The sequence below is a fragment of the Notechis scutatus genome, chromosome 3 (genome assembly GCF_049901735.1).
Source record: "Notechis scutatus isolate UNSWTSFEM ecotype Mainland chromosome 3, rNotScu1.2, whole genome shotgun sequence".
Classification (NCBI taxonomy): Eukaryota; Metazoa; Chordata; class Lepidosauria; order Squamata; family Elapidae; genus Notechis; species Notechis scutatus.
In genome coordinates, this window is record NC_142011.1 from 146,565,440 (window position 1) to 146,592,352 (window position 26,913).

Genomic DNA, 26,913 nt, shown 5'->3' on the forward strand with positions numbered 1-26,913 from the left:
TGTACTACATTATAAAAACTGTTTAGCACATTCAGCATATTTGAATCTAACTTACTAGTTGATGGGCAACTGGATTTGGAAATAATCTGAGCTCTTAAATCTGGAATGACTTAAGACTGCTGGAATAGTCTTAAATTGGATTGAATGAAGGAGGGCAATAAAATAGAGAGGGTTGAAATTACAGTGGGCACCTGAGGTGAGGAATCTTAGCATGAATTTTGCGTGATCAAATTATATTAAACTGCAAGCAAATAAAATCAGGAAAAAAATATTTTATGTTTAGCTGATGGAAATAACTTTTAGCAGGAATGGCTGTGAAAGAAAAACCTGTTTAATGGAGAAGATGGCTTTTTTTTCTTTTTCTTTTTGGTAATAACCTATTTTAAGAATGTAATTGAACTGTCTGTTCAATCAGAGGTTTGTTTTTGGTCAGCAGTAGTCGATCAATAAATAATCTGTTAATTAATGTATTAATTGATAGCAAGGCAATAAATGTGAATTCTATAAAAACCAGAGCTTGGTAAAATCGCATCATTAGGTTGGCTTTTTGTAGTTTTGCTGTATTTGCCAGAGGCATATGCAGCAATTGATAAGAAGGACTACAAAGATGACAGGTTTCCCCCCACCTCTTACCTTTTCTTGCAACCACAATCTCTTGGCTCCGGCCTTTTTTCAGATAAGAAACCCTTCCTTCCTAGAAAAATCTTCTTACTGGTTTCTCTCCTTAGGTCTGAATTACAGAGGCCATGGAGGGACCATAGGAGGATTTACCACTGCTTTAGATTAGAAACATGCTTTCTTTTTAAAATACCTACTTCTGAATTAATTTCCACTTCTCTTATTAGGATTTTTTTAAAAAAAAAAAAATGGATAGGCCTGTTTTTCTTTAAGCTGCCTTTTTTCAGGGTTATTTCAGTGACCTGTCTTGTACCTCCTTTTCTTTCCTTTTTTTTTCCTATTCTCTCTTTCTTTTCCTCCTTTGTGTGTGTTTGTGTGTGTGTGTTTGTGTTTGTGTGTGCGTGTGCACGCGCATGCACACACACTCACTGAGACTGGCAGCCAAGATTGTACTGTTACTAGATGGGGAAATACAATACTGTGGCAGCTGTGTGCCCTCTCTTCTTGCTTTTAAAGGACCTGAGGAGTGTGTTTGTGTGTGAGAGAGAGAGGGGGGGGGGAGGGAGGGAGAGAGAGAGACACACACACAGAGAGAGAGAGAGAGAGAAAGAGAGAGAGAGAGAGTAGAGAGAATACACATGCAGCTGCCATTGCTTTCCAGGGTTATTCAGGCTATAAAGAATAAAGTAGAATTCTCTCTCTTCTTCCAGTTTTATTTCTAAAGGATTGCCTGCAATCAAGCTTGTAGAAGCAGGAGAAAAGGCTTTGGGGGGAAATCAATAGCAAATGGGAGATATGGGTGAGTAAATGAAATTAGGCAGATGTATCTACAGAAAATGCTTGATATAAACAAGAAAAGGGTGGAAAAAATAAGCCAGCAGTATAAGAAGATGGCAAACAGCCAGGACAGACAGACTGAACTGAATTAGTGAGTGAAAGGGGAAAAAAATGGAGCTATAATTGGGAAAGTCTACAGAATGTAGAATTAATGAAGAAACAAGACGTTAAGAAATAAACATTTACAGCATGGAATCACTTTCTCTCGTCGCCCAGAAATGTGGCCTAGAATTTAAGAGTTCTGTTTCTGTCCGTCCTGCGTCGCACTCCATGTGCAAACAGTGTGATGAGATGTCATAAGAATAGAAAAGCCTGTAAGCTATTTTCATTTTTATCCAGTTCTTCCACTTCAAGTGTTGCTTCACTTGCGTTAAAAGGAGAATCTTACGTGAAATGAAAACTTGACTTGAGAATTGGTGAGGTGTGCTCAATATCCGTTATCCACAGTGTCTCATTACACGGTTTCACAGGCAAGCAAGAGTAAGAGGGGAGAAATGGAACCATTATCATTATGAAAGAGATTCTGCCCTCCTTATCCACTTATATTCCATTTTGACTAACAATCGCAGAGTAAGAACACAACATGGGTGATTCTAAGTTATTTGAAGGCCAATCCTTGCTTATCTAAACTTTATGAACCTCACCAATGGCTATAAGTTTGAGCACCTCAGGAGTAGAAATAGGATTCTACTCATGGATTAGATTAAATAGGATTACACTAGACTTGTTCTGTTTAATTGCTTTCTCTGGAACTTGGCTGCCATCCTGATTCTTTTGTTCTTGTCTCTGGTTCCTTAGAATTAGATGTGCTTGCTTTCTGCCTCAGGGTTCTCTGTTTGGATCACAGTCACTTTCAGCAGATAGTTTTGATAGGCGAAGGCTGAGGAAACTGGAGAATTAAAATCTAATGAGATTTTTTTTTGTGCAGTTGTTCTGGCTACATTATACATTAGGGGTGTCAGACTCTTATTTCATTGAGAGCTGCATCAGGGTTGTGTTTGATCTTGGGGAGGCTGGGGTGTGTGGCCAGGATCGGCATGACCAGCTTGGCATGATGTCATTCATGTCGGGGGTGCCTGTGGCGGCCTGACCGCCCTGCCAGCCAAAACAGGTTCCCGAGCTCTGTTTTCACTGACAGAGGATTGCAGGAGGCTGTCACAATTGAAAACGGAGCTCGGGAGCCCACTTTGGCTGTCAGAGGCACTGCAGGCCGGTCCTTTGCTGTTTCCAGGGCAACCCTGTGGGCCAGATTTAAGTACCCCGTGTTTGACACCCCTGTTATACATTGATTGCACCCACTGGATGGACGGACAGATGGACAGACACACACATACACTTACTATATATATGAAAGGTTCTCTGCTTCAAGTCGGCTTCTCCTGTGTTTTAAGTAATAATGCTTCTTCTCAGCTTTTGAACTTTTCTCCTGCAGAAATCTGAATCAGCAAAAACAGATATTAGAAGTTTCTAGACCAACAATAAATTGAAACGCATCAGTTTAGTTAGTCAGCATAAAAATAGAGCCAAATTCTACTGTAAAGTCATGCTAGAAGTACAGAAAGCAATTAAAGAAATGAAAAAAAAATTGAGCATGTGGGAATATCATTACAGAGTTGAGGTTGTTAATTATTAGAAATTCATTTCCGCTAGTGTTCCGTTTGGAAAAGGATTTCGGTCGGTTCCTCCGGCATCTTAATTATTCTACGGGAAAGTGCATTTAGTGACTGTTCAAAGTTACCATGGCACTGAACAAGGTGACATATAACCATTTTTCACACTTAAGACTGTTCTAGCATGCCCATGGTCCCACGATCAAAATTCAGATGCTTGGCAACTGACTCATATTTATGATAGCTGCAGTGTCCCACGGTCACCTGACTGACCCCCTTTTGTGACCTTCTGACCAGTAAAGTCAATGGGGACGACAGATTCACTCAACAACCAGGCTACTAACTTCACAACTGTAGTGATTCACTTAACAACTGAGATTTGGACAGAAAAATCGTAAAATGGGGCAGAATTCACTTAACATTTGCCTTGCTTAGCAACAGAAGTTTGGGGCTCAATTGTGATCATAAGTCAAGGACTACTTATATAGTGTTTGCAGGTGTTTTGAGTACTTAATTGACCTCCTTTATTTTGAATTTGCAATTTAAAGGCGTGATCAGAAAAATTGTGTTCTTGCATGAAGTTGTTTTTCATATTAAACCACATAATTGTTTGAAAAGGACATACTGAGCAGTACTAACTTAGTTGAAGTAAACGTTACAATGGAAAAGGACTATATACCGTATTTTTCGCACTATAAGACACACTTCTCCCCCCCTCAAAAAAAAAGTGGGTGGAAATGTCTGTGTCTTTTAGAACGAATATTGCAGTGAGGGAGGGGAGGATCACTGCTGCCGCCTGTCACTGCTGCCGCCATTCACTGCAGCTGGGGAATGCTGGAGCCTTCGCTGTCAAGCAGCTGATTGGCAGTTGGATTGGCCTCCCAGAATACCTCCAATCAGCTGTTCTAGGTGGCAGAGATTGCTGCCGATTGCTGCCACCGTCAATTGCCATTTGCTGTTGTTTGCCACTGCCGAATGGCAGCGGTGGTGGCGAAGGTGGCAAATGGTAGAGGCAATTCCCACTGCCTAGGACAGCTGATCGGCAGTATTCCAGGAGGCCAATCCAACCGGCAAACAGCTGATCAGCAGCGAAGGCTCCAGGGTTCCCCGGCGGTGGCGGCAACTCAGCTCAGCTGACCAGTGGTGGGCGCAATGGAGTGGAGCCCTGAAGAGCCACATGCTGGGGCTGCGATAATGTGCTGAAGCTGGCTGTTTGCTGCAAGAACGCTAGCCAGATGAATAGCGGATGGCTGCTGAGAGGCAGAGGCAGATTTTTGTTTTCTTCTTTTCCTCTTCCAAAGCTAACGTGCGCCTTATAGTGCAAAAAACACGGGTAGCTATCAGCAAGAAAATGTGGATTATCCCATGCAATTAAATGAGTATATTATACTACAGCCTGGGTGTGTTGGTCTTCAATTCCCATTATTCTCAGGCAGTATTATTCTCAGGAACTTGGAATTCTAGTAGTTGAAATCTAAAACAATATTTCTCAAACTTGGCAACTTTTAAGATGTGTGGACTTCTCTTGCTGACTGGGGAATTCTGCGAGTTGAGGTCCACAGATCTTAAAAACATTGATCTAAAACTTGTAGAAGATGCCAAATTGGGGATATTTGCTGGAGTGCTATCAGATTGTGTTCTGCTGCGACGAGAGTTGCCATTCTTGAAACTAACATTCTCTTTATTAATCCTAAATTTGTACCAGTCAACAAGTTTTTTCATGATAGAAGGCTCCTGTCCTTTGTGAATCACAATCTACTGCTCCCTGTACATATAATTTTCTGTTCATCAAGCTGGCTTTTCTTCTGCCTGAAGATTCCTTTGCTTGAGGCATTGTATTATACCGTGGATTTGCTGAACTACAGCTTCTTGAATAAACCACACTAGTTAGAGTTTATACAACACAAACCTCAGTGGTTAGGTTCGTGCAGTATACTACATCACAAACATAGAAATTACTTGATGCAAAACCCAGCTAAAAGGAGCAGTCAATCAGCTCCATTGTGTCTCTCTAGGCCTTTAAATGTGAAACTTGGAATGTTTTTTACTGTGTGATGTTTTAAAGTTTAAAGGAAACGTTAACTACCTAGCTTTTTAAAAAGTGACTGCAGTGTACACAAAGGTTTGATAAGAGGAACATCTGGCAAACCATGTTATTAGTCCCAATTTTATTCTTCGACATTCTTTTCTCCTGAAGTTGCTGTCCAAATCTTTGGGTTTTTGGACAAAGCTTGTTATGGAATTGTCATTAAGGGTTGCTTCTTCCCTACGTCCCCCAAGGTAGGAAAAAGAAAATGTTAGAAGAAACAATGGCCCAGACTACTCCTCCATCTCTTCCCTTTAGGGAATGCAATCTGCAACCTTGTCCTTAAATCTCTAGTAATAAATAACTTACCGGTGCACAGATATAATTCACTGCAAGCCCTATACTTCATGTAGCAGATTCCTAAAGGTTCAATTAAGCATTATTTTCTATTCCTGATGAATTCACAAGTAGCAATACAGACTTGTTAGGCAGATTAGAACATTGAAGATTCGTCCTTTATCTTACTGGGCTTTGGGAGGAAATTTTCACCCACATTGGGTCAGTTTGTTTATTCTATTATAGTGGCCTTACAAGGGAAGATTATAACGAAACATTAATATATTGTAGAGGTTTCTTTTTTAAAAATATCTGTTATACAGATTACTTTTCCTAAAATCTCAGAAGATCGTTGTTCTAATTAAACTTCATTGCAGTGAGATTGTGCAAATCAGGTTGAAGTTGAAGTAGGAGTCAGAAGCATATAGATTATTGTATAAATTAAGAGCCAATTTAAAACTGAATGCTGAAATTTAACTACAGGAAGGTTCTGAAAGTAGAAATATATTCATTTATGCTACTGAAATTCTGTAAGACTTATCTTTCCAATCCCATCTTTCCACCAGCATTAAAGAAAGGCATTTGTACCATTCCAGTACAGTATAGTCTTTTTTTCATAAAATAAACAAATAAATAACATTAGTACTTTTATTAAACTGAGCAGAACCATCAGATGGTATTAAAAAGAAATCTTGAATGAGAATGAGAGAAAATATAATTAAAATTTGGTTCATATGTACAGAAGTCTATGTAGAGAATTTTTATTGGATTAATGTAGTGTATTGTAAATTCTATTATCTTTTGTCACATTTTATGGCAATTTAATTGAAAAGTTTGCATATTTAATATGCAGCCACTGCCACATTTCCAGCTTTTTCAGGAGAAAGCAGAGGTGAAATGTTACCGGTTTGGCCTGGTTCACCCGAACTGGTAGTAAAAAACGCTACCAGTTCGGCCAAACCAGTAGTAAAAAAATGCTAACAGTTTGGCCGAACCAGTAGTAAAAAAATGCTAACAGTTCGGCCTAACCAGTATTTCCGATGATCAGCTGGGCGACAATCAGCTGTGCCATGTGATTTAGATTAGCTAGAGAGCAGGAAATCGTCAGATTTCTTGCTTTCTAGCTAATCTAAATTGCGCGGCACATCTGACCTCCCTCAGCTGTTGTACTTACCTTGGAAGGCTTCAAAATGCTTCTCTTTTTAGTGCCCAGGAGGCTTCCCTAAGGCCGACTAGGTCAAAAATGGGGCACGGGGGGGTGGGGTGGCAAAAGAAAAAAAATACTTTTGACCCCCTGTCACATGACCACCTAGCCATGCCAACCTAGCCACACCCACCTAGCCACGCCCACAGAAGCAGTATTAAAAAAATTTGAACCCCACCACTGGGAGAAAGGATTGTAGAGCTACAACATAGAGCTACCAATGAATGTTTGGAATATGATTTTTTTTAAAAAAAAATCCTACAATCTTAAATCACCCAAGTAGTGATAAAGTTAAAATCTGGTTGAATCCAACCTCTAATGATATTGTAAACATGTTTATTTAGTTTTCTTGCCAATAAATAGAAGTGTTTTGTTACTGTCATTATCTGAGACGTTCCATACCTGGAATCAAATGCTCTAAGGATTATGGAGCAATTCATAAAAAGATGAATGTGTTAGGTTGTTTCCTTCATCTTCATGACAGCCAGAAACTAAAGCATTAAAAAGTTATTTTTTTCCCCTTGGGATGTATATGAATAATTTTATATGTGGAAATTCATATCACACCAGATGAAGTTTTGACTTGGATTTAATATTATGCAAATGGATTTCTACAAGTGCAACAGCATATGCCATTATTATCACTCCCTTCACCCCCAAACCTTACCTGTACTCCAAATCAACTCTGGAGAATCTTCCAACCCTCCAGGGAAGATTTGAAGGATGTGCGTGGGATAGAAGTGCAATTAAGAATCTGTTTGCTGGCAGAATGACACAATTAGGCAACATTCTTGGTTTTTCCAATCTTTTCATACTATGACGCAAAGTTAGTGAATGTTAATTAAACAAATGTGTTCTGCCACTGAAGGATTATTTGTTCGTTTTAGGAAAGCACAAGAAGGAAAAAAGAAAGTTGTCCTAGCGGGATGTGTTCCACAAGCCCAGCCCCGACAAGACTATCTTCAAGGCCTGAGCATTATTGGGGTGAGAATGTTATGGTTTGCGTTGAAATTCTCTCAGAACGTGATCCTGGGGAGTTTTAAGAACCTAAAATGTTATCCTGGCTATACATTTTGGTAGTCTAATTTCAAAAAGTTGTTTCTGAACCTCTATGTAAGATTTTATCATGTCCTACAGTATACCAAAAATCTGGAAAATGATGAATCGTAGAGAACAGAATTATACACTCCTCAAGGTAATATTTATACTGATCTTGCTGATGGAACTGCCGAATGCTCTTGGTTTGTTCCTCACCAGTCAAGTAACTGATGTTTCTAAGCTAAATTGACATCAAGAAGGTTCTAGAACAGCGATTTCATTTAGCTTTATTTGACAGTATTGGAATTTGAACATTTCTTGAACACATCCCATATTAGGAGAAATAAGAGATAATGCTCTTGCAAAAAAGCTCTGGAGTTTTGTTTTCTGTTTTTATATGCAGGTTGTCTCAAACCTGTATAATTTTTTCTAGAGTTTTTTATATTGGATTGAATTTTTTTTTTAAATGGTCGCACTGAAAAGGCAGTTTATCCAGATATTAACATAAACAGATAATCACCTCCCACTTTAAATAAAGGTTTTGTACACTAGTTTGGAGGATGTTTTGATACCAGTTTCCTGATCTGAATGTCATAGGAAGCCACCTGAAGCAAAACGTGGAATGGTGCATTGGAATCATTTAATATATGATTAAAATAGTGTGCTCATAAAGATATTTACATCATATGTCAGACATAACATGTGCAGGGAAGTAAAGTATCACTGAAACTACAGTAAAGGTAAGCCTGGATTAGAATTACAGGCCATTGCACAAAAAAGTAAATTGTTAATTTAGCCTGTTTCATCTAATGCTACATTATAGTGTGCCTTTAAAAAAAAATTAGTGTAAAATGCAAATACAGTATACTTATTCTGAGTTCATTTTATATTCAGACCATTTTATATTCAGAACATGGTTATATATTCTGGCTGTCTGAAACTAGCATTCCCAAATGCATTTGCTAATCTCATTAAGCACAACACATGCTACTTCCGGCTATGACCAAGATTTCTGCTTCACATTAAACCATGTTTTTTTTTTAAGTATTCACTGATAAAGATTGGATTCAACAACATGCGAATGCATAAAACATGTTTATCTATGGGGCATGATAGCCTAGTAGTTAAGATGCTGAGCTTGTCGACGGGAAGGTTGGCAGTTCGAGACCCCATAAGTACCATATGATGGGGTGAGTTCCCATTCTTACCCTAGTTTGAAAGCATGAAAATTCAAGAAGATAAATAGATACCACTTTGATGGGAAAGTAACAGCATTCCGTGTGCCTTGGTGTACAGTCATGCTGGCCATATGACCACGGAAATGTCTTCGGACGATGCTGGGTCCCTCAGCTAAGAAACAGATGAGCCCACCCAATAAAGTTAGGACACAACTGGAGAGGGAAATCTTTATTCCCCCCCCCTTTTTTTTTTTGTTATTCGGTACAGGTGTTAGTAATCTTTTCAGGCAGTAAAAGGCACTTTAGCTATTTCACACAATGGAGTAGTTGTACCCACAGCATTACATTTAAAAAAAAAAGCAATTTGAAGCTTTTTGATATTCCTAGGGTTTGGGTTTGTTTGTTTGTTTGTTTTTTTGAAATTTCAGTTTATATTAACCAATCTCATACAAGAACACTGGTTGTATATATGTATAAGGATGTTCTCCACTGGGTTATTTATAGTCAGGCATAGCATGTGAATAACATGCTACTTAATTCCATGGCTTGAAGAGGAAATATTTTCATTGAGATTCTTAGTGAATGTTGCTGATCCTTGTAAACTCTGAACTTCCAAACATCATATATGCAGCTTTTTCTCTGTAGACATTTTAAGTAACAGCTATAAAATTGCTTATCAGGCTTTGTAGAAAGAGACTGGAGTGCAGAATTTGAATGTCTTCCAGATTTTCTTCCACTATTCTCTTCTTCAAGGATGCTGTCAGTTCTTGCTAATAGTACGCTTATTGGCCACCATTTATAATTATATAAGTTCTCTACTTTATAGATTTATGTAAGCTGTCTTTCTTTTTTTTAAAAAAAGCCTGCAGTGATCTTTCCTTTATAATTGGTTCTTACTGCATTGAGTAATTCTTTTTGCTGGCATGAAATTGGTGCTAAACTTTGTTGTAAGATGGCTTTTATATTTTAAAAGCACAATATGAGTGCAGTAAAATATAAGCATTGACTTTTATTTGATTCCCTTTTCAATCTGTCTTGCAAGCAGAAACCTGTAAGTAGAAAGCATATTGCAAAAAGTGCAAGGGCTCTTTTTATGTGGATGAAATACATTCAAGAGTGTATTTGAAGAAGGGTCTTTCAAAGGTCATCTGAATATTCACAGCTTGATTTATTAATCTATTGCGTTTCAGGTTCAACAGATAGATCGTGTAGTGGAAGTTGTTGAGGAAACTATTAAGGGTAAGTTATTCAGCTGAAATAATGCATGCATTCATTCTTCTCAGTGCTCATTCCTGATGTTGCTTTGATCTCATACAGTATATCCCTAAGGAATCTCCTGTTGAAATATGCCCCATACACATTCCAAATACTGACTGAAATGTAAATATTTAGCAAGTGCCATATACATCACAAAAAATATACAGAAAGCTGACCCAAATTAATATAGATCACTCTAGCTGCTTTGCTCAGTAATTGGTTTTTTAATATTTAATACGTCTTAAAAATTTGAATTTCAGTGTTCCTTTTTATATTGTACAGATCATGATGTATTTCAGACAAATGTTCATTTATTGCAATATTTAATCGTATCAGATATCAAGTGTTGCATCAAAGATTCTGGGGTTTTAGAATACTGAAAAATGTGGTATGAATTTTATAAAGCATAGAGTGCCTTTATATTCTACGAGTTCACATAGCTTGTAGAGAAGACTCACAAGACATAACTTGAATAGAAAAAAATATTTAAATGTTCCTATACTGAAAATAGGGGACACGGTGGCTCAGTGGCTAAGACGCTGAGCTTGTTGATCAGAAAGATCAGCAGTTCGGCGGTTTGAATCCCTAGCACCATGTAACAGAGTGAGCTCCCATTACTTGTCCCAGCTTCTGCCAAAAGTTCGAAAGAATGTAAAAATGCAAGTAGAAAAATAGGGACCACTTTGGTGGGAAGGTAACAACATTCTGTGCGCCTTCGGCCCTGCTGGCCACATGACCACGGAGACATCTTCGGACAGCGCTGGCTCTTCAGCTTTGTAATGGAGATGAGCACTGCCCCCTAGAGCCAGAAATGACTCGCACATATGTGCGAGGGGAACCTTTACCTTTACCTTTATATCAAAAATAACTGGTTTGGCCAACTTAAATAGCAAGCGATATGTTTTATTAATACTCTCACTGAAACTATAGCTTCTTAATGGCAGCTGACCTCAGTTCTGGATATTGCATCCTGTTTGTCGTTTGGATCCAATTGTTACAAAATCTTAACTTCCAATAAAATCTATGCAAACTTTGCCAAGATCATTAAACTGTAATGTAACAATTTACCTTTGGGATGGTGGTCAGAAGATGTTAGATAAAAATATTAAATTAGAGTTTTGGCAGTATACATACAGTCCATATAAGATAAATATACAGAAAGAGAGAAAAATGTGAAAGTACTTATGAGAGACTGTAAGTGATGTTGAGGTTAAGGCTTAAGGCTTTATGAAATAGGAGAGGAGTCCAGTGAAAATGACTTTGTGCAGAATGCACACAAAGGCTGTATATTTGGGAGAATATAGGTATTTGCAACATCTATACAGAGTTCTTTAAACCAGAGAAATATCTTCTACGGGCTGTTTTAAAAAAACAGACTGTAAATCAGAGATGCAGGATTTTAAATTTCTTAAGTGTAGCCAAGTTAATAGAACGTAATGTAATGAAAGGATGGCTTAAAAGCAGCAACGTCTTTTATTGGATAACCATTTGTTTGAAATGGTACAAAAGTTTCCTCTTTGACCAAGGGGTTGGACTAGAAAACTCCAAGGGGCCTTCCAACTCGGTTATTCTATTATTAAAACTTCTGATGCCCATCATTGATCTGAAGCAGAACAAAGAGGAAAGAGAAGAGTGGGAAAAGAAAAAGATGAAAGATAGCAAATACAAAAGGAAAGAGGAATAGAGCAAATGAATTCTAAATGCCATAGCGGTAACTTCATAAATGACCTGAAAGATACCTCCTTAAAACTAGATCCACCTGCAAATTGGACATACGTACATATGGGGGAGGGGATGAGTGTAAATCCACTCTTAAATAATTTTTGTGTGTTGTGTGTAAACGGCTTCTATATCTAAAGTCAAATTTCTGCATTTTCTGGGTTCTCCATGAAGGAACTACTTGTACGAAAGCTTATCTACCAAGAAACATTGGCACAAAAAACGTTGCTTTTTTGGAGCTTACCAAAATGTATCTCTCAGTGTCTCTCACTATTAGCCATGTGGTGTGCACTGCTGGGCAGCGGAGGGAGCACAGCAACAAGGATTTTGGACCCCAGTATCTTAGGAGAACTAGATAGTAGCAACCCGAGTATTCTTGGCATATTTCACTCTTCCTATTCCTCTTAGACATGTCAGTAATTGGGTTCCCTGGCAGGTATGGCACAACTCACAGCCTCTCAGTTTCCATGTTCCTTTTTGAAATATGTAGATAATAATGGTAGACTCAATTTATTAAAAAAAAATAAAGTTACATATGTTAAACTTTATCATTTAGAGTTTTGACTTGTGAGTGGATTGTAGACTTGCTTAACATCTGGCTGACCAATTATTGTAGCAGGCTGAATTGGGAGGAGGGAGAAAACATGTAGAGATGCACCAGACGTGTATTCCTCAGGGCAACTTGTTGCTTCTCTACAGAAATCCTTCTCCGTCCAATTCAAAATTTGCTTGATAGGTGAAGGAGGAGTTTAGCATTCTTGTTCTAATATTCCTTCTCGAATGAGACAAAAATCAAGTTTTACAGCTTGCCTGGGATTTAAAATATACATCTTATAGCCCATCTGCTGGATTTATGAAACAGAGTGGACATTAGAAATATAATACTACCTTAAACTGATTTTTACAGTATTTGTGCTCTTGCTATTGTAATGCTGTGAATATTAGCCACTTGAACACTTTTCTTGAGATCATAAAGCTTCCTGCAAAATGTCAAAACAGCTGCATTTTGTCAAGTGTATCCATATTGGATTAAGAGAAGACTAGACTTTCCGGTTGAATAAAACCTACACTGGTCCTGAGTTTCACAGAAGACTTTGTGAAATGGGTCACTGGACAGGATTACTGTAAACAAGTAAAAGGAAATTACTTCAGTTTTGAACTTTTTCAGACTTCGTCTCACCCTCTAAATCTCAATCGCATTAACCTGTCTGGTTAATATGGTCTATCCGTTCCTAGTCTAAATATTAACTAATATTTGCCAACTGTTTAGCTACCATACCAATCAATCTGTTGTTATTGGTGGGCCACTAAAAGCTCACAAGATATCTGTATGTACATTGTGTAGGCTAAAGTGGAGAATGTTTATTGACAACATGTCTGTCGGTCTAGACACCAGCATAAGCACAAAAGAGCTCTCCTGAATTCTCCTTGAACCGTATTAAATGTGACATTTTCCCTCCCCGTAAGTTCACTGCCCTTTTGGGGTGGGAAAAAGTCATCAATTTGTGAGAAGCATACAGATATTTTTTGCATGCGCTGGAAACGATGGCTGACAGCAGTTTCCTAGTGCCATGTACCCAGGGCAGAAAATATTTTTACTATCGCGGTTGATATTTCTTTAGATATGATAATAAAATCTGTGTGCAGAAAATATTATAAATTCAACAACCTTACTTTCTGGGGTCAAATAACTAATGGATACTTTAATTCTGTACATGCTATTACTTTTTTGTAACAGCATGGATATAGATTAGCATGGTGCTAATTAACAGTGCTAATTACTCATCAGTGTTGCAAATCATTATAAGAAAGAAACGTGCAGCTATTCAGGAAAAGACACAGCTTGTTTGAGGAGCTGTTGACAGGTATACCAAATACCCATGCTGGATTTGAAGCACCTTTCCCATTTCCAATCTAAACAAAGGCACATGAATCACAGGAAATTAAGCTGCCTGATGAGAGTTAAACTAATAGAATAAACTCTAAAAAAGAAGTGTGAAAAGTCTTGAAAATGTTTTAATAAAACTCACCATTAACCTGGAACTTTTAACTTGGAAAAGTAGAATAAATGTGTATTTGTAGTTTAAGATGGAGTTGTTTAAAATGTAATTTGTTGAAAAACCCCATATTGCTTTGGTTTACACAAAACTTGTGTGATCATGTGTAGGTTCATGTGTCATATTAGGAAGTATCAATATAGTATGTATGGTTTGAGTAATTGAAAACAGCTAATGAATAACTGAATTCTTAATCTGATAATATCTTTCAGCAATAGAATATTACTTTAAGGTGTCTGCTATCCATAATGATATTCCCAACACTCAATTTGTAAATATTCAGATACTGAAGTTACATACATATCACCTGTGTTTTTCCAGAGTAACTTTGAATATAACTTTAAAAAAAATTATATCACCATAATAAACTGAGATATGACAATGTATTTCCCATATAGACTAGCTTTAGTTCTCTGATGAATGAACCAAGAAACTAAGGCTATTGATTTTTATTAAGCTATAGTATTAAACAGCAGTTTGAAATTAATTATCAGTTAAAACAAATGAACTCAATTTCACTGAACTACTGCAGTGTTTAATAATCGCTACAAAAAATGTCAAAAACTTGTGATGCCTTGACTTACAATCACAATAACTTACAACTATAATTTCAGACTCAATTACAGTTCTAAGTTGAGGACAACCTACTGTATATGTGCAGATAGACAATTTTTCTTATATGGTAATATAAATTGTAATATGAAGTAATTGTTTCAGTTTGTTACCATTCCTCGTACAATTCATTGATTCTATATTTATTTGCTTTGTCTGGCAAGACAGAAAATTAATATATCTACTAGCTTTTGGTTCTCCATGAACATGTATTTGAGTAATCAAATTATACCTGTTTCCTGTATTCTTCCTTCTTTCCACTCTTTCAGAACGAACTTTTTGATTTCTTATGTGATACTTGAGTAGTTTTACTTTGTTTCATTCACAGCTCATAATATAGAAATCACTTTTTTAAAATAATGTTTATACCATATTAATTTGACATAGTTATTGACCAAACAGCAAATGAAAACCAGACCTTATCTTAATTTTTATTGAGTCTTTTTTAATGAAAAAGAATGTGAGACTCTTGATGTTGGTGAAAATTGTATTTTGGCTATATTGAAAGAGTTCTTTTTCAAGTGAAGGATGTAGAAAAACTCTGCACTGCTTAATTGCTTAATCAGCTATTAGTTAACATATGAAGCTAATTGTATCAATTAGAAGGTCTCCATTTTTTCTATTTAACTAAAAAATAAAAGGGTTAAATCCCAAAGAGTATTAATTATATTTATATTTACCTTTTTACATTTGCAAGCTGCCCAGAGTCACCTTATTGGTGAAATGGGCAGCATATGAATTTAATAAATATAAACAAATAAATTAAAAAATAAATAAATTTAAATAAATAAATGGCTTTCCTTTAGAAAATTGTGCAGCATAGAAACATTACAAAAGGAAACTTTTTCAAATATTCGCTTCAATATTTGTAAAAAGAAAAATCAACTAATAGTATAAAAAGTCTGTTAAACTCAATTTCATTGTTTTGGTTTTGTTAAAATGTGGAATGACTGCATTGGTTTAATGGATGTCATTGAAAACAAGCATGTAATGTTTTGCCTATAGTGTGAAATCATATTTACATAAAATATTTTCTATCTTCTGTGTTTCATCAGAAAATTAATAAAATGAGACTATACTTTACATATTTATGAATTTTAATTAATACTATTATTAATCCAGCTTTGTTGGATTAATTAATAGTTGCAAAGAGATTGCTTCGGTACTTTACCCATTCAGTAGTTAACATTTGCCAATTTCCAAAGTGCCTGGACACAATCCTTTGTGGTACTTGATATATTTTAATTTATTGAAATGTTTGGGTTTCTGATTGTTGATTTGTTTGCTTGTTTATGATAAGAACCTTTATAAAAAGAAAGCTTTGTTTCTTTACTATTCTTTGCACATTAATTTTCATTATGTATTTTTAGCTTTGTGATGACTCAGATATTTCCAACAGTATGAAGACTTTACATTTATTTTAATTAACAAGCATGGTGCATATTGTTAAATTCAAGAATCTTTTGTAAGTAATAGCATTAGAAAATAGTTAGTTATTTAATTAGCTAATTATAACACTATCATTAATGTGATATAGCAAGAAAGAATAATTAGTGAATACTACAGATGCAGATACTGTACATTCCAGTATTCTATAATGGATTTCTTGGAATACTGTATCATGATATGAAAATAACAAACCTTTACAGTATTGTTAAAAAAAATCTAAATACAGTACTGTTTAATCTCTCTTACTGTACTCTTGTATTTTACAATTATTTATCTTTTTAATAAAGCTGGTTTCTGAACTGTAAATTTTAGCTTTGCTCTGAAAAGGCTAGTGTGTTAATTGCTCTACTTTGCTTGAGCAAATTCTTCAGTGAAGATCAGTAAATTTGTCTCATGATAGTGAGTAGAAATGTCTGTGCGTCATCCAGCGAATATTGCGGCAGTGGCTAGCGGGGGTTGGTGCTACTCTAGAATGGGCCACGGCAGTGGCAGCAAATGGATGGTGGCAAACAGATGGCGGTGAACGGGCCAGATGAATACCGGATATATGCTGGGAGGCAGAGGCAGATTTTTTTTTTATTAATATAAATAGAAAGAGCAACATGTTCAAAATCCAGGCAACATTCTGTCTATATGGATTTTGAACATGTTGCTCTTTCTATTTATATTAGTAATAATAAAAAAGGGGAAGATTTTTTTCTTGTTTTTCTCCCCAAAACCTAGGTGCGTCTTATAGTCTGGAGCATTTTATAGTCCGAAATATATGGTATTTTAGTCTGAAAACTGGTTTCTCTGTTATGGGTTTCTGTGACCATGTCCACACGGGCAGGCTTTTTCCCCTCCTCTTTGTGATGCAAGGAAAGAGTGGAAGTCTTCCATTTATTGTTTTCTGTATCTGTGAAGTTGGATTCATCTATTCCACGGGTGTCAAACTTGCCATGTCATGTTGCTGTCATGTGACATTTTACGATGTTTTTCCCCTTTGCAGAGCTGGGATGGGCATGGCCCCATGTGATACACCTGGCCCATGGGCCGCCAGTTTGACAACCTTGATCTATTTTGCTAAGCTATATTGTCTAAACCCAAATTAAAAATTGTTGGGTATTGTCATATATAAACCCAGCTACGAAGTAAGATTTTAGCTCATTCCAAAACTTATCCAACCGTTACTGGCATTAATATTTGCTGTATTTTTTAAAGCTTTATTAACATAGTTGTAGGTAAAAGAAAAACAAAATGTTTACATTTTTTATTTGATTACCTTGTTTTAAAGTGTTTCACAAAGGCTAATCAAGAAGCCTTTTGATTTTAATTACAGCCAGACTGTTACTTCTAATTCAAGATTTTAAACTTTGAAATAAGCACCCATGCATGGACAGCGTATTAGTCCATGTAACCAAAAACAGAGGGCTCAGCTTGAAAAACAATATTTGAGTTATTACTTAATTCAAACTGTTGTAGTCCTCAGTTATAAGATCAACCATGTTTTAGAACTTTACTGGATACATTACTTGATTAATGAGTTTCCTGGGCACCTTTGCCTGGCTATGAAATACTCTTAGTTTAAATAGAAGCTTTAAACTATTTCTATAAACTTAGAAACGTTGTTCGTTTTTAATAGTTGAAATAGAACCTTTATTCGTATGCCTAACTTTATTCTGATTTCCAATAATGAACAGAAATGATCAAGGCAAAGTTAAAGATATCGTTAATTTAAACATTGTTAAGAAATCCCCTAATATATTTTTAAAAGTACAGGACTGTTTCATTTATCGACTTTTTACCTAGTAAGTATTTGGGTGCTGTAAGTTTTTTTTAAAATGTGTTTTTATTAACAAATTCAGTAGGTCGGACTAGAATTTTCTAAAACCGAAGGATTATATGTATAATAATGGCATTTTCCTTTATTTGAAGGTCATTCTGTGAGATTGCTGGGACAGAAAAAGGGTAATGGGAAACGGCTAGGAGGAGCGCGACTGGATTTGCCAAAGATTAGAAAGAACCCCCTGATAGAAATCATTTCCATCAATACAGGGTAAGCATCATTCAAACTGACATAAAATATTCAATACTGCCTAGAAATTCAATTTGATTTTTGTTAGTTCTTAATGCAGTGCTGCCCAAATGATACCATCAGGCACAGTTTACAATAAAACGTTGAAAATGCCAGTGGCAACATTGTAATACTTTAAAGTGCTGATTGTTTGCTTAGATTTTGGAGTCTTAAACATTGAAGATACTTGTGTATTTTTTTTTTTTTTTGTTCTTGGGGGTTTGCTTCCTTGAAAACATATGCAATGCTGCACTACGTCTTTTTAGTGTGCAAACAAATGTTTCTTTCCTAGCTTTTAACATCCAGATCCCATTACCATTTTGAAATTAGAGGAACCATTTTGAGATACGTTTTGGCTTCAGTAATCACAAGTAGTCTAGGATCTACCTAAGAGTAAAAATTTCTACACAATGGGGAATGATCAGATCACCTTGGAAATGAAATACCATGAGTCAAGGTATAGCAACTTTAAGAGAACACCAAATGTTTTAAACCATGTCTTGTTCTGCACATGCCTCAAACATTTACAGCAGATGGACACATTAGAAAACAGAAACAAAATGTAATATATTGGGATCTGCATAAGATGTTTTTTGAGCTTGGAACAAATAAGCTTCATTTATAATCTTTGGAGTTGCCTGTATTCCAGTGGATTTGCCTCAGTTTTAAAGGCGTGGTGAAGCTCAAGATAACTCAGAACACAGATTTTATTGACAGTTTTGGAATTTACAATCTCCCAATCTCCAGAATGGGCAACAAGATAAGTATTCACTAGTTGCAGCAGAAGCAATGATTTTGTGGTCAGTTGTAGATTTGATTCTCCTTTCTGTATCCTTCCTGATGCTTTGCTCCAGCTCTCTACCCTTCCTGACAGCCCCATCCAACCTAAGCCAGTGGTGACAGTATTATTGTGATGAATTTAGGTGAATATACGTGTCCCGGGGTAATGTTGCAAGATCCAATCTTGATTGGTCATCGAGGTTTTGTCTTACGAGCTTCCGGACTCCTGCTGGAGCCCATCTTCAGAGAACTTCTGGATGTTACAGTTGATCTGATTTCAGCCTTAGCTTAGCAGATACTGAAGCAAAAAAAAAAAAAAAATGTTCTCCTTTTGGATGCTGAAAAAAAATACACAATATCTGAATTTCGAACACCTACAAAAGGTTTCTTGGGCAACCTTGATTTGTAACTGAATGGAATATTCTAGATTAATTCTTGCCAGCAGGGTAACTCTGGGCCAGTCGCTCCCTCTCAGCCCAACCCATATCCTAGGGTTGTTGTCAGGAAAACAGGAGGAAGGAATATTATACTGTATACATTGTCACCTTGAGTTACTTAAAAAGTAATAAAGGTGGGATTAAAATCTAATAATTATCCTCATGCTCTGGTGATTTGATTTGTTCTTATTCTGCTGGAAGTGAAGGAAAATGTACAGATTGTCCCCTTGTTTTTTTTTTCCAAAGAGAACTCAGTGGGATCCTGGTCTCATTTTCTAGAAAGAAAATTATGTGGTCTCACTGGATTTGCCTTATTCAATAACAACTGACAACTGAGAATAATTTACAGATAATGAAACAGGTGCTTTATTACAAGGATTAGAATTAAGGGTCTGTTAATTTCTTTTTTGCATTGATGCTTTGCACAAATAAATGTCAAAGTTTAATTTCCTGATCTCCAGCAGCAGACCATGAATATATTTCTGCTTTGAGTTTACTCTTAACCTGTGGCATAGGGCTCGTGTTGCAAGTTCATATCCGTGCAAGTTCATTACTGCATTGCTTGTTGTCACGGAGTGTGAAGAGTCATGACAAGATGGCATTGATAATAACTTAGGGATATTTCAATTTTGATGGGCTGTCCTCTCTACCTAAGACTTCAAAGCATTCTTATGTAATTGCCAAATGATCCAGCAATGCTGTACAAGGAACTTGTCCAAAACATAGCTTAATTATTTGCCATTCTAAGTACAGACATTTATGGGATCGTGGTAATTGCATGATTAGACTTCTTTCTTAATCCTGTTCTTGCAAACCAGATTGCAACACAATAGTACAAAAGTGTACTGGGTGGTTGAGCTTATTAATAGCCACTCCTCAATGCATTCTTTCTCTCTTCTCTCTTTACCTTGACCTATGTGAAGAACAAACTGAAAGCTATACAACAGGCTGCCTTGTGCTGCAAGCCATGTTAATTCGAACTTGCTCAAGCAGAATGTTTTTTAAGAGTGTTTGTGTTCTTAACATTTGCATATAAAAATAAACTAATACTTTAATCCGTATCTAAGAAAAGTTGTTAATCATTTTACACACTGTTACATTGCAGATTTACTTAGACATCATGCCTATTGTTTATGGAGGAACTCATTCTTAGATAAATATGCGAAGGATTACACCCACAGTAACATGGACTTCATTTTATACTCACTCATATTGAAAATGAATTTTTTTTGGTAATTATGTTTTCTTAAATCTTGCTTGTATGACAAACGAATTTCATACTTGGAATGAAACTCATGGATAAAATTTATCTAGTGACGTAAAGTGCTGCACTAGAATTGACCTTTATTTTCCTAGTAGAAAACTCTCTTTGTTAGTGTAAAACAGAACTTTCAAGGACTGCAGCAAATGCTGACTGTTTAGTTTAAACAAAAGCTGATTATTTCTGTGGTTTTCTCCTGCTCCCATCCAGTGTTCAAGATCGATCTTTCTAAACTAGTCCCTTCCCAATGCATTTTTAGATTTGTAGATGAAGGCATCTATCTAGTGGGCACCAAGCTGGGGAAGACTATTCAAAATAATTTTTAATAAAATACTTTTTTGGTTGTTACCTTTTTATTTGCCAGACTTTCTTATGGACATTTTGGTAAAATGAATGTTAAACTGTGTGGTTGGATTCACTAAACATATTAAACTATAATGTGGTTTTTTGGGTTGTGGCTAAACATGATTTATGAACCTTCTTGTATTGGTTAGTGAATCATAGCCAATTACAGAGTACTCAATAAAAGTAAATAAAAGAGTTAAATCAGTCCGGACTGTTGTCTAAATTAAGTAGCAACTGGTCCTGACAATACTTCTGAGCTGTGTGGACCTCCGGAGACTAGTCCATGAGATGCCATGGAATTTATTCTCCTCAAATGAAAAATGAAGCCATTCGTGCATTGAATCTGGAGGGGGGGGAGGTCTCAGTGCTTACCAAAGTGGTATAGTTGACTGAGAGAAGGAAATTTTGTTCTTCATTTCTGGAATTGGTGCATTGCCAGGTTTAGGTTTTCCCTTAACTATTGTATTTCCCCGAAAATAAGAACCAACCAGAAAATAAGTCCTAGCATTGATTTTTCAGGATGTTTGTCGGATGTTCGTCATATAAGCCCTACCCCCAAAATAAGGCCTAGTTAAGATCGTCAGCCAGACTGATGGATTTAGTACCATATTTTCCCCAAAAATAAGACCTAACTGGAAAATAAGACCTAATGCATCCTTTGCAGAAAAAAATAAGTCCTCATCTTATTTTCTAGGAAACATGGTATGATTTTACTAACTTTTTCAAACCACCAGTCCACATGAACTTGAGCAAACTGACTAGATAATACAATATGACTTGACTTAGGTATGAAATCAGTCAACACCAACACCTTTATGGATATAGAGCCATAACCAGTAGTAGCTATTTTTAACTTGCACTCTCTTTGTTAATGCTCTTATTAACTCCTTTAAGTAGCTCTGCTATACTTTCACTTTCTCTTTATTTATTTTTATTTATTTATTTATTTGATTTGCCAATTGTTTACAAGATAATAAGTATAAGCGTATACATAGTTGTGAATACATGAAATGGGTACATATAAGAAAAATAAAAGAATAAGAGAAACAATAGGACAGGGACGGTAGGCACGTTGGTGCGCTTATGCACGCCCCCTACAGACCTCTTAGGAAGGGGGTGAGGTCAATAGTAGACAGTCTAAGGTTAAAGTTTTTGGGGTTTGGGGAAGAGACTACAGAGTCGGGTAGAGTATTCCAGACGTTGACCACTCTGTTGCTGAAGTCGTATTTCCTGCAATCAAGTTTGGTGCGGTTTACTTTGAGTTTGTATCTATTGTGTGCTCTTGTGTTGTTATGGTTGAAGCTGAAGTATTCATTGACAGGTAGGACATTGCAATGTATGATTTTATATACCATGCTTAAGTCAGACCGAAGACGGCGTAATTCAAGGTTTTCTAGTTCTAGAATTTCAAGTCTGGTGGCATAAGGTATTCTACAACGAGTAGAAGAGTGGAGAACTCTCCTTGTGAAATATTTCTGGACTTTCTCAATTGTGCTAATATCAGATACGTAATGAGGGTTCCAGACTGATGAACTGTATTCGAGTATTGGTCTAGCAAATGTTTTGTATGCTCTGGTTAGTAGTGTGATATTACCAGAGAAAAAGCTACGTAGGATTAGGTTAACAACTCTTAATGCCTTTTTGGCTATGTAGTTGCAGTGGGCTCTAGCACTTAGATCATTAGAGATGAGTATTCCAAGGTCCTTTACAGAGCTTGGGTCATCAACAAGTTCTTGACTATTCAGCTTGTATTTTATTTTCTGATTTTTTTGCCAATATGTAAGACAGAGCATTTATTTGTTGAGATTTGAAGTTGCCATTTGTTTGACCATTCAGATACATAGTCGAGATCTTTTTGAAGGGTAGCAGTATTGTCTGTGGTATTGAACAGCTTTACATCATCAGCGAAAAGAACGCAATTGCTCTTAATATGATCGCAGAGGTCATTTATGTAGAGTATGAAGAGAGTTGGTCCTAGAACACTGCCCTGGGGGACACCACTATTGACAGGTACTGGATTTGATAGGACGCTCCCGATTTTGACCATTTGTTGTCTGTTTGACAGGAATGCTTCTATCCAGTTATTCAGTTGTCCAGAGATACCATAGGATTTTATTTTTAGTAGTAGTTTGTCGTGTACCACTGAATCAAAGGCTTTACAGAAGTCTATGTAGATTGCGCTCTATTGCTTTGCCCTGGTCGAGTTGTGTCGTCCATATGTTTTTGCAGTGTAAGAGTTGCAGATTACAGGATAGTTTTTTTCTGAAACCAAATTGTTTATTGGAGAGTAGGTTGTTTGTCTCTAAGTGGAGGATAATGGATTGGTTAATAATTGATTCCATGACTTTACAGGTGACGCAGCATAAGGAGATTGGCCTGTAATTTTCAACTAGGCTTGGGTCTCCCTTTTTGAAGATGGGGATGACTGTGGCTTGTGACCATAGGTTAGGCAAGGAGCTGGTTCTGAAAGATTTTTCAAAGATTATGCTTAGAGGTTTGGCTATGGCAGTGGATAGCTTTCTTAAGAAGTAGGCACATATTCCATCCGGTCCAATAGATAGAGATGGTTTTAGATTGCGTAGTGATTTTTCAACATTGTCTTCTGTGAAATCGATATGTATTAGATCATTGTTGTTATCTGTGGTACGGCTAGGAAATACTGGGCATGATCCATTGCTGTTTACAAATACTGAGCCGAAGAATGTGTTAAAGATGTTGGATTTAATGGTGTCGTCATTGCAGTCTTTACCATCAGGTCCTATCAAGGGAGGGATGGACCTTGAGTCTTTTAGTTTGTTGTTTACAAAATTGTAAAAAGCACGGGTGGAATTGGTGCTTAGAAGGTTTTCCTCTTGTTTAATGTGATAATTGGTGCATTCGGTCTTTATCTGGTGGCATAAATTTTTGTATCGGTTTTAGTCTTGTGTGTATCGGTATCTTAGTCTTGTGTGACTTAGAGAAGAGGAGGGCAAGAGGGAAAAATAAGTCTTCCTTGAGGCCTGTAGAAAGCCAGCTATGCTTCACAAATCTCTCATTCTGATGCTTCTGGGCCTTCAACTGGCCCTTTGTTCTTCCTGCAGGGATCCTTCCTGCTTTCCTCCATCAGCTTCTGTCCTTGTCCTTGATTTATATGCAGCATTTCCAGTTTATGTAGCACAAACACAACCCCCTCCATTGCCCAACACACGTGTCTCCAAATTTGGCAGCTTTAAGACTTGTGGATTTCAATTCCCAGAATTCTTCAGCCAGCATAGTTTGCTGAGGAATTCTGGGTGTTGAAGTCCACAAGTCTTGATGTTGCCAGGTTTAGAAACCCCTGGCTTAACAGATCTGTCCTTTATAAAACTTCATTAAAAAGCAGACCTGCCTGTTCAGACATTCTCACTACCTACATGACATGGAAAACAGACCAAAAAAATAAAAACAAAACCCTACCCAAATTGAGAGTAAATTGCAATCCCATCTCCATCAAAGCGATTCACTCTGTCACAGGGTCATGGGCTATCCAGTACTACAGAAGTTGGACCTAAGATTTAAACCTCTTTTGAAGAAAGCAAAATGGGTGCCTTTCATCTCTTCATGAGAAAAATATAGCTCAACTTTTGAGACCCTTTTTTTTTCCCCTCCAAAAGCCTGGAATAGAATCAACCTTGCTTTTCCTCCAGACGCTAAAAATAATTTGACATCTTCCATTGCAGTGCAGCTTTGGAGTTTGCAAAAAGCACCCCTGGGGCACCACTGCTTAAATGACTGAAAGATTCTAAGTAAATAGCAGCACCAAAACTCAATCTGTATCTCAAGATTGCCTGGAAAGAGCAGCCCACATTTTAGATGAAAGGATTCATGGCTGGTTAAGATTCTGACATTCCTAAGCAATCAATCAAGTACTCATCTTGGATGATAAATATGTAGTATTACAGTAGCATTTTAGTAATTAACATATTTATTTCACCCCAAACACAAACTTTGAATGTAGGTTTTGATTAAAACATGAAAAACCTGAACTTCATAATATTTGATGAGAGTTAATCATTTAAATTTAAATCTCATAAATTAGGCTTCCTTAGTCACATTGGCCTTAAGGGATCTACCCTAACCATGACTCATCCATGCTGTAAAATTATTTACTGCAGTTCCCTTCTTTATTCATCCTTAAAAATTTCAAATAGAGAAGTGAGTGTTCCTATCTGTCTCTAACTCTTAGAAGTGTGATATTTTGAACCTCCCGACTCTGTAGTTTCTTCCCCAAACCCCAAAAACTTTAACCTTAGACTGTCTACTATTGACCTCACCCCTTTCCTAAGAGGTCTGTAGGGGGCGTGCATAAGCGCACCAACGTGCCTACCATCCCTGTCCTATTGTTTCTCTTATTCTTCTTTTATTTTTCTTATATGTACCCATTTCATGTATTCACAACTATGTATACACTTATACTTATTATCTTGTAAACAATTGGCAAATCAAATAAATAAATAAATAAATAAAATAAAAATAAATAAATGCTGTAGCATCAGTAATGGCTATCAATATTCATGGTAGTCAAAGGTAAATAGCAATTGCAAAGTGGAAAACCTTGTACATTTTCCTTCATTCATGAAAAAACTATTACAAATCATGACCTGCCTTAAAATTAATCTAATATAAATGGCTATTTTAAGAAAATATCTCAATTTTTAACTAGAAAATACTTAAGGGTGATTGTTCTTGTACATGGCAACTGCAGCTAGATTATTATATGCACAAAGATAGAAAGAGTTTGAAATACTCACTATGGAGGAGTGGTTAGCAAAGATAACAGAGTTTATAGAGATAGCAAATAGCTGTATTTGTTAGTGGCTGGAAACTCTTTCTGGATTTTTTGTTGACAATGGAAAACAATAAATATCTGATTTATTGGTTTCATTATTAGAAAGGGTAGAAAAGGAAAAAAATAAAGGCTTGATGTAACCTCAGAGAGGACAGAATATAAATGCATTTCTAATGCTGAAAAGATTGGAAACTATTCCTTTATATCCTTTTTGCTTCTTCTTTTCTTTTTTCTTTCATTCCCTATTATAACTTTATGCTTTTTTTTCTTTAAATTTGTATTGTTTTTATTTTGTAAAAAAAAAAAACCTTATTTGATAAAAAATAGACCTCAATTCTGGGTTGTAACTGTGCATGTGCCCAAAATTTGGTATCAAACTTAGCTGATATCAATTCACACTGCATTTTAGTTAAGCCAAATAGCTTTTTATGTCTGTGCCAACATAGGTAAGACATAACAACAATACATTTTTAAAAATGAGTTGCAGGTAATTGTTCGTGCCTTCTTTTTCTCATCTGTTTGACCCACTGAACCTCAGCAATCTGATTTGACTTAAGAATTTCTTGAGCATAAAGCATATGCAGTTAAATACTCAGCTTGCCTGGAATCTGAGGGAGAGAGAAACTGCCATTAAATATGTAGAGAAAGGAGGGAAGTGTGTGTGTGTGTGTGTGTGTGTGCGCGCGCGCGTTTGGAGACTACACCTACTCACTACTACTGGAGATCATATTTAGAGTATGTCATTTAAATTTAAATCTTATAAATTAGGCTGCCTTAGTCACATCACTCAGAAATCTAGATATATAATGACATTCTTTACTTGTACCTCCTTATGTGCATAGAACATAAGCAAGAGTTAGGTTAGTCACAAGGAAAGGCAATAACTTGTTTCCGGGATTTCATTTCCTTTTAATCCAGCTGTTTATACAGAGGTGACAGTGGATGCTGAACTCAGCCAAAGCTTGGAGGAGATGCCATTAACATAGTATGGCTCTCTCAAGAAAGTGCCTTGAAACCTTGCACGTCTGTGTGATTATAATTGTTCTCCTATTAGTCTTATTTCTTAATGATACTACCCACAGAGGCTTCTGAATTTGATGCCTGGGTTGTGGGTTTCCAAAAAGTGAAAAGAATAAGTAATGTTTTGGAGTCCCTTCCTTGGTCTGAGTTGTTGGACAAGACTACCAGATTCTACAATAGCTTTATTCCCTATGCCATCCGCCTGGTAAACTCACAAGATTCGTTTTCCTTCCCATGTACGTGAATACATCCGAACTAGACTGTGTTGT

General features: G+C 36.5%; 1 protein-coding gene across 2 annotated transcripts in view; it reads left to right on the top strand.

Moving 5' to 3' along the window:
- CDKAL1 (CDKAL1 threonylcarbamoyladenosine tRNA methylthiotransferase) overlaps positions 1-26,913 on the top strand; it is a 330,383-nt gene that overhangs the window by 93,127 nt on the left and 210,343 nt on the right. For both annotated transcript variants that reach the window (XM_087961383.1, XM_026669980.2), the window contains exons 6-8: positions 7,519-7,615; positions 10,038-10,086; positions 17,856-17,976. In XM_087961383.1, coding sequence (XP_087817509.1) covers positions 7,519-7,615; positions 10,038-10,086; positions 17,856-17,976 — 267 coding nt within the window. The remainder of the gene's footprint in view (positions 1-7,518; positions 7,616-10,037; positions 10,087-17,855; positions 17,977-26,913) is intronic.